Here is a 14,485-nt window from a genome sequence, read left to right as displayed (position 1 = left end):
TTGGAAAATTACCTCGCCTGTGATGCTAATAATCTTTATTAAAAAAACAATATAAATACTTTTCTTGGAAGCTCGTCCCTTGAATTTGTGGTCAGGAGCTCTCGCCAACTTCATTTCCTTATCTAAAGCTATCTATATATTCCTTGCACTCTAGTGAAGGAAAATTCAACAGCTATTGTCTTTAATTCATTTTCAGGGAATCAAGATGAGCACCAAGAGGTAATAATTAAGTAAAACAATTTTCATTAAGTTAGATCGGTTGAATTGAGTTTTGGTCTTGCAGGCTAGAAGGAAAGGTGGCTTTGATAACCGGTGGAGCTAGCGGAATTGGTGCGGCAACTGCAAGGTTGTTTCTTAAACATGGAGCCAAGGTCATTGTTGCAGATGTTCAAGATGATCTTGGTCAATCTCTTTGCCAAGACCTGGGCTCAGAGGAAATTATCACTTATGTTCATTGCGATGTAACATGTGATTCTGATGTTCAAAATGCTGTGGATTTGGCCGCCTCAAAGTATGGAAAGCTTGATATCATGTATAGCAATGCTGGACATCCAGGCAATACAGTTGGCATTTTAGGCACAGACAATGAAGAATTCAAAAGGGTTTTCGATGTCAATGTGTTTGGTGGTTTCTTGGCAGCCAAACACGCTGCCAGGGTCATGATTCCTGCGAAGAAAGGCTCTATTCTCTTCACTGCAAGCAATCTTTCAGTGACTTGCTTTCAGGGTATGCATGCGTATGTTACATCAAAGCATGCTGTGGTTGGTTTGGCCAAGAATCTTAGTGTGGAGTTGGGCCAATATGGGATTAGGGTCAATTGTGTCTCGCCATATGCAGTTGTAACCCCACTGCTAAAGGAAGGTATTGGGGCAATGGGGATGGAGCATGAGAAGATTCAGGAAGCAGTTTCTGCTGCAGGGAACTTGAAGCAGGCTGTGTTGCAAGCAGAAGATATAGCAGAGGCAGCTTTGTATTTGGTAAGTGATGAGTCCAAGTATGTGAGTGGGCTGAATCTGTTGGTTGATGGAGGTTATAGTCTTACCAATCCCACCATTGAAATGGCAATCAAAAGCTTACTTTCTTCGTAGGAAGTGAAAGTCAGGAGAATTCCATCTGATCGCTTTTTGGGCAATAATACTTGTCTGGAATAATTAATTTTATCCTAATTAAATTAGGAAGTTTCTTGGGTTGAACTATGGTGTCTAATATGTTAGATAATCATGGAACAACAAATTCTCTTTGTTTTTCTACTGTATTTGAGCTCAAAGAGGTACAATTTAGTATCCTAATAAAATAAAATTCTTCTCTATACCAAAGAACATTATATCAAGTCATCAATGAAAAAAAAGGTGTATAATGAAAAAAGAAAGTTTTTTAAGAGAAAATGAATCAAGCCTAACTTCACACCATAAACTAACTTACAAAGAAAAGGTTTGCTTAAGTTTTATATATAGTACAAACACTTTATCTCAAATCAATGTGAGACAATAGTTTTACATCTCTGTTTCCTGCATTTTTACATCTTATTTTTCTACAGATATCTGCAGCTCCGTTGCTTGTGTTTTAAACAAACTTTGTAAATGTGCTTAGGGATCTACAACACAATTAAACATTTTATGCATTCTTTTTCCTGTGAACAACTTGGAATTCTTAACATGATTTGATAATCAAGCCAAACTTTTCCTTAAAAAGTAAATACAAAGTATTCCTGGATTTCCTAAAATTTAAATCAAGAAATCAGAAATTTTTTATATCAGCTTTCCATTTCATATATATTGTCTTGGAATATATTAATGCTACAACATAAAAATGCTTAGAATCATGTCAAGTGGATTCCAAATTAAATTCCTGTTGAGCCATCAGTGTTTTCAGTATTGGACCATTTGACCATTGAAAATGGAAGATAATTTTTGTCCAGGCACATCAACTAAACGGGGGACCTCAGTGCTACTGATCATATAAAACAAGATGGGAGAACGGCCAGCAAGAACATGTCCACGATTTTTATATGGAAAACCAAATCAATGAAACGAGAAGGGATATAAACTTGCAAATTGTTTTCAATTTTTGTTAATCTCAATTGGAAACCATACAGCATGTGTGAAAAGTGAGAAGTTGAGTTTTTTCTTCCGACGGAATTTTATGCAGGAAGATCAAGTTCCTTTAATAAAATAACTTGGTTAAATTAAACTAACAAATTCACCTAAGCGTTGCAAAGCGAGTGCCGTAAGTTCAAAAAACAACCATAGCATACTAGTGTAAGGAAAGCATACGTTCCCAGTTCTTGGCCAGTTTTAGCTTTGTGTAGCATCCCTTTAATAGTGCCTTTTATTCGAGAAGAGATAATACTGTTCTTATTCCAATGTTATACTATATAAAAGTTCAAGAAAGAGAATGAAAAATAATTTTCCCAAAAAAGAAAAAAGAAAAATAAAAAAGAAAGAGATACATCCATGAATGAATGCTAGCAAATTCGCTGCACCCTTCATTGTTGAATTCATATCTATTTTTCACTGCAATATCATTTTCTTGGACTAGAAAGCAGAATATACATAAGAAGAAAGAAATATTACTTGGGAAGAGTTGCAGCCTTCTCACATATTCTTTGTATGAAACGTCTGCTGTAAAAACTTCATCCAACACAAAACTTTGCAAAGATTAGGAGAGCTTAGTGCTTTTTGCCATCCTTGTAAATAGTATATCCAAATACTCATTGATCATCAATCTGTTCAACACAATCTACATCCACAAATATATCCTCCAATGCCAGAAAGATAGGTAATTAGAGATTTCACATATTATGCCAAAAGCCAAAGGTGTAACATATAAAATCTTCAAATATATAAGCTCGTTCTTAAAATTTGTAGTGTTGCTGAGTTTCTCATACTCAAGACCCAACTCAATTAATTTTAGATAGCCCCCAGGCTGTAGGAGTTCACCAGCAATTCTATCACGCTCAGTCAATTCCGTTTCAATTATATGCACTTGGCATCCTCTGCAGTAAGTAGCAAAAGAAGGTTGCAGACCATACTTAAAAAAAAAAAGGAATTTAGTCATTTCCAAATTTTTCTTTTTTTGTTAGTGATAACCTGGACACCCTTTGGCAGTATAAAACATGGAGAAAAAGGATGCAACCTGATACTTCTAAAGCGATAGAGAGAGTTGTGCCTTGCCATGAGTGTAAGCAAAAGGTGAACCAGCAACACCAGCACCAAAAAATGATTATCTCTATCAGAGAGACTTATTTCCTTTCTGGAGCTCTTCAAAATCCCATCTTTGAAGTTCTTTACTGAAGAACTCTTCTTCTTTCCTCTGAAGCTAAACCAAAAAAACACTGCCAAAAGAGAAGCTATAAATATTCCTCCCAATACATAACGACAATCCATCTTCAGAGATGAATGTAAAATGTTATAAAATGAGATGTGAGTGGATCTTCTCTCCAAGTTTTTATTTTGCTCTCACTATATTGACAGCTAATGCTTTTCAAGTGAGAGTTCTTTTGTTGCAGTCATGATAGAATACAATAGCCTTTATACCCATCACTTGCAGGTAAATGTAATTATTAGTCAAAGAACAGCAACGAAACATTACTTCATCGAAGACTGAATTAGTCAAATAGAATTGAATAACTCACAGGAGAAAAAATTAATAAGAGAGACAAACAGGAACAATTCTGTATCAGCATGATAATTTTAATCTATAAATTAATTAAAAAAAAAGCAAATAAGAAACGGAATAAAAAAATTATAATAATAATTTTTTTTTAAAAAAAGGAGAATAACTTCAATAGCATTGGAATAGACCATTGACATGCAGCTTGGGGCACAGAAGTTGGGTCTCCATTTTTCTTCGTTTAGAATATGCAATTGATATCTAGTTTGGAAGAAGAAAATGAATTTACCAGGATGCATGGTCAACTCCCCAATCAGTAACAACTCCTGGTCAATACCCTTTTGATCATTCACGGTTTGCTAAACCCCACATCTCTTATATATTTCCAAATAGAACCTCAGCGATCTTGTTGACAGTAAGCATCCTGTAAATCTTGAGCTACCCATAAGAAAAAGTGCAAATTTTTGGCAAAAAATAAAACATATGCAAAACAAATTGAACCCTTAATAGTCCTTACAATAGAAAACAGGAGAAAATGAACAAAGAAAAGAAATGGTGAGAGAAATTAACAAAATAAGTAGAGCTTAGAGTATGTTTTCATGGTGGTGGCAGCATGACATGGAATTCATAGGCATGCGGTGCATTGTCACTCGAAGACCTCGTCTTGGATTTCCCTTACCTTCATTGCGATCTAATTTGACTTGTATTGGGCTAGCGACTCCACTTTTCCTTCTCGTGGACTGAGACTTTCTGATATTTGCAATCTACATTGTTCAATCCATTCAGTTGAAAATTCATTGCCAGGTTGAGAATTTATGATTGAAAATCGGGGTAAGTCTGTAAGTGTTTAAAATGAATTGTTTTTATTGAATGAATATAAAATGTTACAAACAGTAGCTTATATAGTAGATGCTAGGGAGAGCAGTTTTCGGTTTAAATCGAAAAATCGAATCGAATCGATTCAATTTAGTTTAATCGGTTTGATTTAAAATTCAATCGATTTGATTTGATTTATAATTTTGATAATTTCAGTTAATTGGTTCAGTTCGGTTCGGTTATTTTCATAAAAAATAACCGAAATTATTAATATATATAGAAAATCAAAGAAAATTGAATCAAACCAAATCGAATCGAACCAAAATCAAAGAAAACCGAACCAAATCTTAAGATTTTTGAGTTTGATTTCTAATTCTTTTTTGTTTTTATGTTTTATTATTTAGATTTAATGTTAAAAATATGAAATTTTATAAATTTTGGTTTGATCGGTTTAAAACCAAACGAAACCGATATTTATCTGTTCGATTCGATTTGATTTTCTTTTATTAATCAGTTTGGTTCGGTTTTTAAAATTTTTAATTTTTAATTTTCTATTTTATCGGTTCGGTTCGGTTCGATTTAAAACCAAATCAACCGTTTGCACTCCCCTAGTAGATACAAAATGAAAGTGTACAAGTGTAAAACTCTTCAAAACAGAATTGAACAAGTCAATACACAAACATAGGATAAAGATATCCTATATTATCCTATATACTCCAACACCCCCCTTCAAGCTGATGGCGGAAGGGACAGAAGCCGCAGCTTGTCTCTCTGTGTCTCAAATAATTTCTATGCTAATGGTTTGGTCATGATGTCAGCAACTTGGTCAGCCGAGGAAATGAACCGAATTTGGAGAGTACCATGTTGAACCTGTTCACGCACAAAATGAAAATCAAGCTCAATATGCTTTGTCTATGCTTGAAACACTGGATTGGCACTGAGATAAATAGCCCCAACATTATCACACCAAAGCACAGCTGGGGTCTTCGGTAAAAAACCAAGTTCGCCCAATAAATTGTTAAGCCATAATATTTCAGCCATGGCATTTGCAGGGGCCTTGTACTCACTTTCAGTTGAGCTACGGGCAATAGTGGGCTGTTTCTTGGCCAGCCAGGAGATCAAATTTTTGCCCATGTAGATTGCATAACCGCTAGTGGAGCGTCGATCATCCAGATCACCTCCCCAGTCACTGTCGGAATAACAATGCAAAGCAAGAGATGAATCCAAAGAGAGGAGAAGAGCATGATTAGTAGTATGGCATAGATAATGCAACAAGCGTTTCACAGCCTGCCAATGAGATTCCATTGGATTATGCATAAATTGACAGAGGCGGTTGACTGTGAATGCAATGTCAGGTCTGGTCAGTGTTAACATATTGCAACATCCCAATAATTTGGCGATAAAGAGGAGGATTGGTAAAGGAGGAACCAGAGTACTTTGTTAGAGGTGGAGAGGTTGCCATTGGTGTAGCACACGGTTTGCTAGTATCCATGCCAACCTGACATAATATATCTTCTATATATTTCTTCTGAGATAAAAGAAGTCCTGTAGGAAGTTGTTTCACTTCGATACCAAGAAAATAATGCAAGGCACCAAGGTCACGGACAGGAAAAGCGGTTTTAAGTTGTGTTAAAAACCACTCGAATATAGCAGATGTGGAACCTGTAAGCAATATATCATCGACATAAATCAGTACAAATAGAGAGACAGCACCTTGGCGATAAATGAACAATGAGGTATCCGCTTTAGAAGCGATAAAGCCAATGCTAAAGAGAAATGAAGATAGCCGATGAAACCAGGACGAAGCAATGGATAAACAGTACAACCAAATGGTTGTAATTCCAAATAATTTGGTGGTGTGTTAAACAAAAGAAAATGCGGGGACTGTTTTTGTAGAACACTGGATGGCAATATATTTATCAACTGGATACTGACTTGAAATGCATAACTCCAGTATTTTAATGGCATGGAAGCATGAGACAACAATGTTAGACCAGTATCCATAACAAGATGAATTTTTCATTCAATAGTACCATTTTGTTCATGAGTATGAGGACAAGAAATTCGGTGTATAATCCCACAAGATTGGAAATATTTATTTAATTTTTGAAATTCACCACCCCAATCTGAATGAAAGGATTTTATTTTGGAATGGAATTGACGTTCGATCAGATTCTGAAAATTTATAAAAATGTCATAAACTTCATTTTTCTTACGCATGAAATAAACCCGCGTATAATGGGTAAAATCATCTACAAATAAAAGAAAATAACATTGACCCAAAGAAGACATCATAGGAGCAGGACCCCATACATCCGAATGTATTATTTCAAATGGAGCCATGCTTTTATGTTGAACAGAAGCTAAAGGTAATTTGGCTAATTTTCCTAATAGACACGAAGAACATGGAGTCATTGATGAACTTGAAACAGGCAATTGGAATTTATTGACGACATGAGACACTGTTCTAGACTGTGGATGACCAAGACGAGAATGCCATTCATCCATGCTTAGTCGTTCCACTGCAGAGGCTTGCTTTACTGGTGGATTGAAAGAGTACACACCATTCTCACTTGGACCCCGAAGAAGAACCTTCTTGGTAACCGGGTCCTTAATAAGAAAATATTTGGGCCAAAATTCAAAGAAACAGTTATTTTCAGAAGTAAATTTTTGAACAGAAAGAAGGTTTTTCATAATGTTAGGAACACATAAAACATTATGCAATTTAAAAGAAGCAGAAGGATAATGGAGTGATGCTACACCAGTATGTGTTATCGGAATACCTTGTCCATTACCTACGTGAAGTTGGTCTGTCCCCTTATATTCATTGGCAATACTCAAACTAGAGAGGTCTGGGGTGATGTGAAAATTCGCAGCAGTATCCGGAAACCATGGAGTTGGTATATCATTAGTGGCCATTGGAGGAATTGTAGAAACAGGAGCTGGTCCATGAAAATTGTGAGAATTGGCTTGTGGATAATTTGAAGAACGTGGACCATAAGATGATGGTGTATATCGACGTCGACATCGATCAGCTGTATGATTTTTGAGGCCACATATTTGGCAAGGACCTCGCGGACAAAAGGCACCATTGTTGAGATTGGAAGGACGGCGAGGTGCACTATTTTGAGAGGAAAGGCGTGGAGCAGAAAGCAATGGTGAATTACCAGACGGACGAATGACCATGTTAGCAATAGGAGGTTCTTGAGAGCTCTAGATCAAAATCTCATGTGCCACCAGTTGTCCGTAAAGTTCATAGAAGGATACTGGCTCACTGCGTAGATTCAAAGATGTGATAATTGGGTGATATTCAGCCCCAATGTTGCGATATATAATTGCATTAAATTCTGCTGCAGATAAAGGACGACCAGCTGCTTCTAATTCATCAGCTAGTGTTTTTGCACGATGGAGATAATCAGCAACAGATAGGTCATTTTTCTTGAGCTCCTGCAGTTCAATGTGAATCTGCAATTGCCTATTTTGAGAAACTGAGCCAAAGGCTTTAGCCAACGCTTGCCACTCATCATATGAAGAAGTAAGACCAATTACATAGGGAAAGATTTCTTCAGTTAGTGAAGAGAGTGGCCATGATAATAACATTTGATCTTTGGAGAACCAGGTTTCATACTCAGGATTAGGAACAGGTGCATCAGTTGAGGTGCCAGGAATGGTTTTAGGAGGAGGACAAGGAGAGGTGTCATCGATAAAGCCATGGAGTTTTTGATAATTCAATAAAGGAATAAATTGCATTTTCCATGCTAAGAAATTTTTGGTGTTTAGCTTAATTGAAAAAGTATGATGAGCAGAAGTTGGAATTGAAAAAATGGAAAAGGGAAGAGAAGATTGAGTAGCAGAGGAGGTTGCAGAGAAAGGCTCTGATGCCATGTAAGTGTTTGAAATGAATTGTTTTTATTGAATGAATATAAAATGTTACAAACAGTAGCTTATATGGTAGATACAAAATGAAAGTGTACAAGTGTAAAACTCTTCAAAACAGAATTGAACAAGTCAATACACGAACATAGGATAAAGATATCCTATATTATCCTATATACCCTAACAAAGTCTGTGTTCATATCAAATTTTCAATGAGCAAAGCCTTTAAAGATGGGCATTTTCATGCTATCTGATGGGAACTTGTGAACGTCCAGAATCCGGAATCTGGATTTAAGCCGTCTGTTCATAATCTCACTAAATTTTTAAAATATTTTTTATATTATTAATTTCAATTTATAATTTTATATCAATAATCAAATTTTTTTTTTTCTTGAAAACTTCTAAAATTATCAAAGACTTCTCACTTAATGCATAGAAGGTGAAAAATTTATTTACACTTTTGGGCCAATTTAAGGAGGGATTGTCAAGAAATCATTCCCTTGTAAATGTGGGACTTGTCCTTCGATTAAGTCTTTCGCATTCTGATGTGACCTGACCGCAGGTGCACGGATCATATAAGTAGTATAGATAAGATATCGTTCCCTCAAAGAGCTATATTGATGATTGAATTTTTCATATAGAAATAAACTAGTTTTAACTAAATCTAAACTAAAAAGTAATTAAATGAAGAAATTAAGAATTGAAGGGTATATTTGTAAATTTAATAAAGAAACTATCTATATTGAAAATTTAACTAAAATTGTAGGAAATAGATTCAACAAAATGAAATAAAGTAAGAATTAAAGTATTAATTAATCAAAATCAACTAACAATCAATAATAATAAGACAGTGATTTCAGAGTTTAGGGGTTCATATTCAAGCTATTTTGGGATTTTAAATTGGTTATCCAAACACATGAAAATTATGGGTTTTAAGGATATTAATTGTTAAATCCTTTGAATACTTTTTCGAGTGAGATAAAGAGTATCTTAATTAACTTAATCCTATTTTCGTAAATTTAAAATTAACCAAAATCCACTAGATTCTTTCATCAATCTATTAATCCTTGTCTATTTCTAGATCTAGGTTAATTAAGTGTAATTTCTTGATTATCTATCACTGGATTTTCTCTTTAATTAATACTTAATGGGATCATTCACTAAGCATGTCATTAGGCACACAAGAAATTGATAAAACCTCGTATTAACCATATAATTTGAATTAACTAGTTCAAATCCATAAAATATCTTAAATATTACATACCCCACTCTAGAATCTTTAAAAAAACTACTCACTACTCATGTTTAATACAAGAAATTCTAGCAAAAAAATAAAATAAAAGATGCAAAGAAAATTAAAATTGAAGAAACCTGATGAAATTAGTATAGAAAATGGCAAACATCAAGAATGATTAGAGCTTCAAATGGAAAATAACGAGATAGTGGCTCCTCTCGCTCCTCTCTCTCTCCCTCTTTCTCCTCTTTGTAAAAATAAGGTAATAATGCCCTTTATATCCTCTAACATAAACCTTAAAATGGACTAAAAATTGTGTATGGTGAGGTCATAGACGTGTGACAAAATCTTACCTCTTCAGCCAATTAATGAGGGATTGCATAGCTGAATCTATGTTTATGCAGTATCTTATGTAGAGTCAGAATTGGAAAGAATAAGTAAAAATAGGTTTGCATGGCCATGCACGTCCTTATGCATGTTTTAGTAAGCTTCGGAGAGTTTCCGTGAAGGTGCATAAGCTATGCAGAAGGTCATACATATGTTGGCAAGATTAGAAAATTTTCCGGTCAGTTGCATAAGCTATTGCATAACCTATGCATGAGGTTATGCAAGTTTCGGCAAGCTTAAATTCATTCTCCGTAAAGGTGTATAAGCTATGCAGGAAGTTATGCACATTTCGGCAAACTTGCAATACCTCTCCGATATCTTGCATAAGATGGTGCATAGCCTATGCACTAGGCTATGCAACTTTTAGCAACTTAAGAATTTCTTTGATTTTTTGAGAACAAGCAGCATAAGCTATATAGTTCCTTGTGTAACTTTTAGCAGCCTTCAAAAATCTTCAATTCTAGGCTTCAATTTTCATACTTTTACACTTAAACTTCACTCCTTACTTGTAAAATTACTTTTTAGTCCCTCCAAACACTATTTTATCTATAAAACAAAAACAAAATTATAAATTAATTCAAAAATTGACAATTATGTAAAATTAAGTAAATAACTAATAAAATTGACTAAAAATAACTAATAAATGGATAAAATGACTATTAAACTTAGCCTAAATGACTATACGAAATATATATATCAAATACCCCCAAACTCAAATCTTTGCTTGTCCTCAAGCAAACTTTAAAATTTAATGCAAATTTTGGGGTGCCTTAGTTATGAAAATCACCTACTAAAGCAATCTATCTCACTTTTAGTTATACCAATAATCCGTATACCCATCCTTCAAGATGCAAAGAATTAAATGCTTACCCAAGTTTTTACCACTTAGCCTCAAGTCAATTAATCATTCAAAAGTGCCCAAACCAACCAATCATAGAAGAAAGTCATGCTAAAAAAAAACTCTAGAACAATCAATAACCAAAGTGTCTCTGTAAAGAATGGTGGAAATTGATGAATGAATGAATATATTTTCAATCCCATAGGCAAAATTTCTACCCCTATCTTCATTAATATAGCAAGTATTATCAAGAGATCAAAGGTCTTTTAAGGGATGTAATGAGACTATGGAGTTTAGAATGAGGCTAACAAGAAAAGGAGTAAAAAGGATTCAAAGCATGAGAATATTTTCAATCTTGAAACATAAGGTACATTTCTTATTTATTATTTTTTTTCTTTTTCTCCTTTTTTTTATTTTTTAACTCTTTTTTTCTTTTTTTATTTTTAACTTTTTAAAAAGGAGAGAAATATACAATGAAATATTTTAAGTGCTAACATATTTTATAAAATGCATAGAATGAAGGGACACTTTGATACTTTAAGTTTGTATCTTGTATCTTCTCTTGATGATTGTTCCTATTGTCGACACCATATTTTGGCCGATCCCCAGAATCAATAAACTTCGAAATCAATCCCTAGCACTAAGTCTCTTCTTGCCATCTAATCACAGTTCCGATCTCTCTTCACAGAGAGTTGAGTCAATGCTAAGCTCTCGTATCCGTTAAAGCCTTACCGGTCTCTCAAATCATTCACCGATCTCTCAAGCCAATTGTCAAATATCCTGACCAGTTAACTGTATTCCCGATCTCTCTTGTCAGACAAGATTGAATTAACACTAGAACCTTGCTGCCAATATTTATAATCGACCTCTCTTTTAAAAGTTTAGAAATAACCAAGCCAAGATTCTAATCCGGTTTAATGAAGGTCCCGATCTTAGCTGTTCAAGCCAAAATTTTCAATTAAGTTCCGTTTAGCAATCTCATGCATGTTGTATTTTCCGATCTCTCACACTTAGGATAATAATAGTTTTCAGTTGTTTCAATATACTCAGATAATCAAGTGTTTAGAAATTTTCCGATCACAACCATTCATCAAACAAAAAGGCATTCTATTTCATTTCATTGCAAAATTTGTACAAGTTATTCGGCTGGGGGTGATCTACATTTTGCTCATCCTCTCCTTCCTCTTCAATATCCTCACCCTCGCCCCCGGGAGCCAGGTCGGCCATCCAAGAGAAGTCCTCTTTTGGATAACGCTTCTGTAGTTCGGCCAAGAGGTCCTTGTGAGCATTCACATAGGCACCAGCTATCCCTGTCACCATTTCTTCGTCTTTCACCTTAAGCTACTCGATAAGTTGAGCTACCTGAGAAGCTTCGTTGGCCTGGAGCGCCTGGACTTCCCCGAGAGCACGATCCCTTTCAGCCAGAACATGATTCTGTTCGGCCACTCTGTCTTCATAGAACTTCGCCCGCCCCTCAACTTGAGATATGTAATCCTGAGCGGATGCAAGTTGGGATCGGAGGGAAGCCATTTCCTGATTCTTCTTCTCGACCTCCTTGCCCAGGTGATGAGCCTTTTCCCGAACTATGGTCTGGTTCACCAGGCACTCCACGTTCAGGCTCATGGAGCGAGTCAAGATATCGTCAAGGCTGTCCGGGGATAGCCTGTCCCGATCCTCCCGAAGGCAGATGGAAGACCCCAAGACTTTGGCAAAACCGGGTTCTCCCAAACAGTCCGGTTATTCTTCAGGGACTCAATCAACGTTTGAGCGCCACGAGAAGAGGATCTCACAGAAGATCGAGAAGGACCCCTTTCTGTGCTTGGAGCAACTGGAGGGGGTGGAGCCGGCTCTTCCTGTTGAGGAGGAGATCGGACAGCTTCAGTGATCGGTGGCCCCGAAGGTCGGGATGGGCCTCCTTGTGCCTCCCCTGGTTCATGGCCGGGAGTTCGAAGCATTTCCGAACGCTTCATCTCCTTTACTTTCCGGGAGATCTCTCTTTCTTTCTTCCGCTTCCTAGAACCCTCATCACCCGCCATACCTGCACAAAGAAGAGGTCAGTGAGATCGCTAAGGTCCTGAGATCTGAGATGTAGAAAATACCAAAGGCCGAGGTCGAGAGCGGAAGTTTGCGATCTTGGCGGTGAGCACCAGTATGGTCCAATGGTGCACTCGGCCATCGTGCATCTAAACAGAATACTTTTGAGTGGCGGCTGATTCTTCAGATCCATCACTATTAAGCTTTCCTCCCGGTTCAGTTAATACGCCGAAGTAGGGCCCCGTGCCACCACCATGGGAAGTCCTCAAAGCGGGTCGGATTTTTGCTCCTCAGAATGAAGAAGCGGTTCTTCCAATTTTTAAGGGAGGAGGGCAGATCGGTGAAGAGCCCGCAATGAGGCTTCGCCTGAAAGAACCAGTGCTCGTCGTCCTTTCGGCGAGTTAGCCTGTGCAGTTCGGCGAACACCTTAGCCGTAGGTCTGATTCCCTTAGCTCGGCATAGACCTCGGAAGGCTACTAAGATCCGCCACGAGTTAGGGTGAACTTGAGCAATGCACACCCGGTGAAGTTTTAGGACCTCCTTGAAGAAGTCATCCAGAGGGAACCGAAGACCGCCTTTTAATCTCCTCGTATACCATAACCAGGTCATTCTCTTCAAAGAAGTGATCGGCTCGGTGATCGCCATGACACCGGATAAGTTCGTACGAATCAGCACGAATATTGTACTCCTGGCTGAACGACTGTAGATCGGACTCTTGCAAGATCGATGGCAGCTCGTCCATAGGGAGATTCTCCCTCCCTGAAGAAGGTAAGTGCCTTGATGGTCCGACCCGCCCCCGAGCTGGAACAGAGGCCCTAGGAGGTTCTGTTTGCGCGCTTGGCCCGACCACCTCTTCTTCGTCAGACGACCACGAGAACTGAATGGAAGGAGGACTCGCCGCTCTTTGACCTTCGGCACCGCTCATTTTCAAAAGAAATAAAGAACTTAAACTAAAAAGAAGATCAAAGCCCTTACCGGAGTCTGATCGACGTCAGAAGAACTTGAGAAAACGAGAGAACTTCGAAGTTGTGAGCAGGAGACTGAAAATGGAATGAAAGAACAACTGGCTAACCCCCCCCCCCACCCCTATTTATACTAGTCCGAGCATTTAATGCTCACGAGGTTCCAGGCAGTGCATCGGTTAACGAGATTCGCCAGCTGTTCTGACACGTCTCGCGAACATTCCAAGGAGATCGGTTAAATGGAGGTCGGCATAATAAGTTGAATATTTTGAATGAAGGATTAGTTAAGAGTTGTTTTGTTAGGAACCAGATCGGACAAATATATCAGATCAGAAAATAATCAATAAGATAATAATTGGAGAAACAAGATTTTTATTTCCAAAAGATCGGATTACATCATTTGGGCAATCTCTAGGGATCGGATTATAATGAAGGTCTAACTACATCATTTGGGCGATCTCTAGAGATCTGATTACATTGAAGGATTACATCATTTGGGCGATCTCTAGAGACCGGTGGAACATCCTATCTAAAGAGTCCCAGGTTTATAACTGATCCCAAGGGTGTCGTCGACCGGAGCTTAATCCGCTGTCGGAACACCCAATGTGGAAGGAAACCGCTGTCAGAACACTCAATGTGGTGAGAAGCCGAATGAACTTGAGGAAGCAACCGCCAAGGGTCAGCGGAGCATCAGCAATTTGCTCGGCCAAAATCAGTTTGTCGATC

The 14,485-nt window shown here is 37.3% G+C and overlaps 1 protein-coding gene and 1 long non-coding RNA gene across 3 annotated transcripts; one reads left to right on the top strand and one right to left on the bottom strand.

The window, feature by feature from the left end:
- On the top strand, positions 1 to 1,309 carry LOC110661915 (short chain aldehyde dehydrogenase 1-like). The gene is made up of 2 exons (XM_021820742.2): positions 1 to 219; positions 284 to 1,309. The coding sequence occupies exons 1-2, from the start codon at positions 206 to 208 to the stop codon at positions 1,086 to 1,088; spliced, it is 819 nt and encodes a 272-aa protein (XP_021676434.2). The 5' UTR covers positions 1 to 205; the 3' UTR covers positions 1,089 to 1,309.
- Positions 1,310 to 2,339: 1,030 nt separating this feature from the next.
- On the bottom strand, positions 2,340 to 4,464 carry LOC131182295 (uncharacterized). 2 transcript variants are annotated; one of them, XR_009150595.1, is made up of 3 exons: positions 4,292 to 4,464; positions 3,902 to 4,036; positions 2,340 to 3,334 (listed from the first exon to the last, which is right to left on the bottom strand). It is a non-coding gene; the product is annotated as an uncharacterized LOC131182295 (long non-coding RNA). The 2 variants fall into 2 exon arrangements; XR_009150594.1 differs by having other exon boundaries at positions 3,902 to 4,464.
- Between the last annotated feature and the right edge of the window lie 10,021 nt (positions 4,465 to 14,485).

Source organism: Hevea brasiliensis, chromosome 8, assembly GCF_030052815.1.
Source record: "Hevea brasiliensis isolate MT/VB/25A 57/8 chromosome 8, ASM3005281v1, whole genome shotgun sequence".
NCBI lineage: Eukaryota > Viridiplantae > Streptophyta > Magnoliopsida > Malpighiales > Euphorbiaceae > Hevea > Hevea brasiliensis.
Note: the sequence above shows the minus strand (reverse complement) of the source record. Positions and strands in the feature narration are given on the sequence as shown.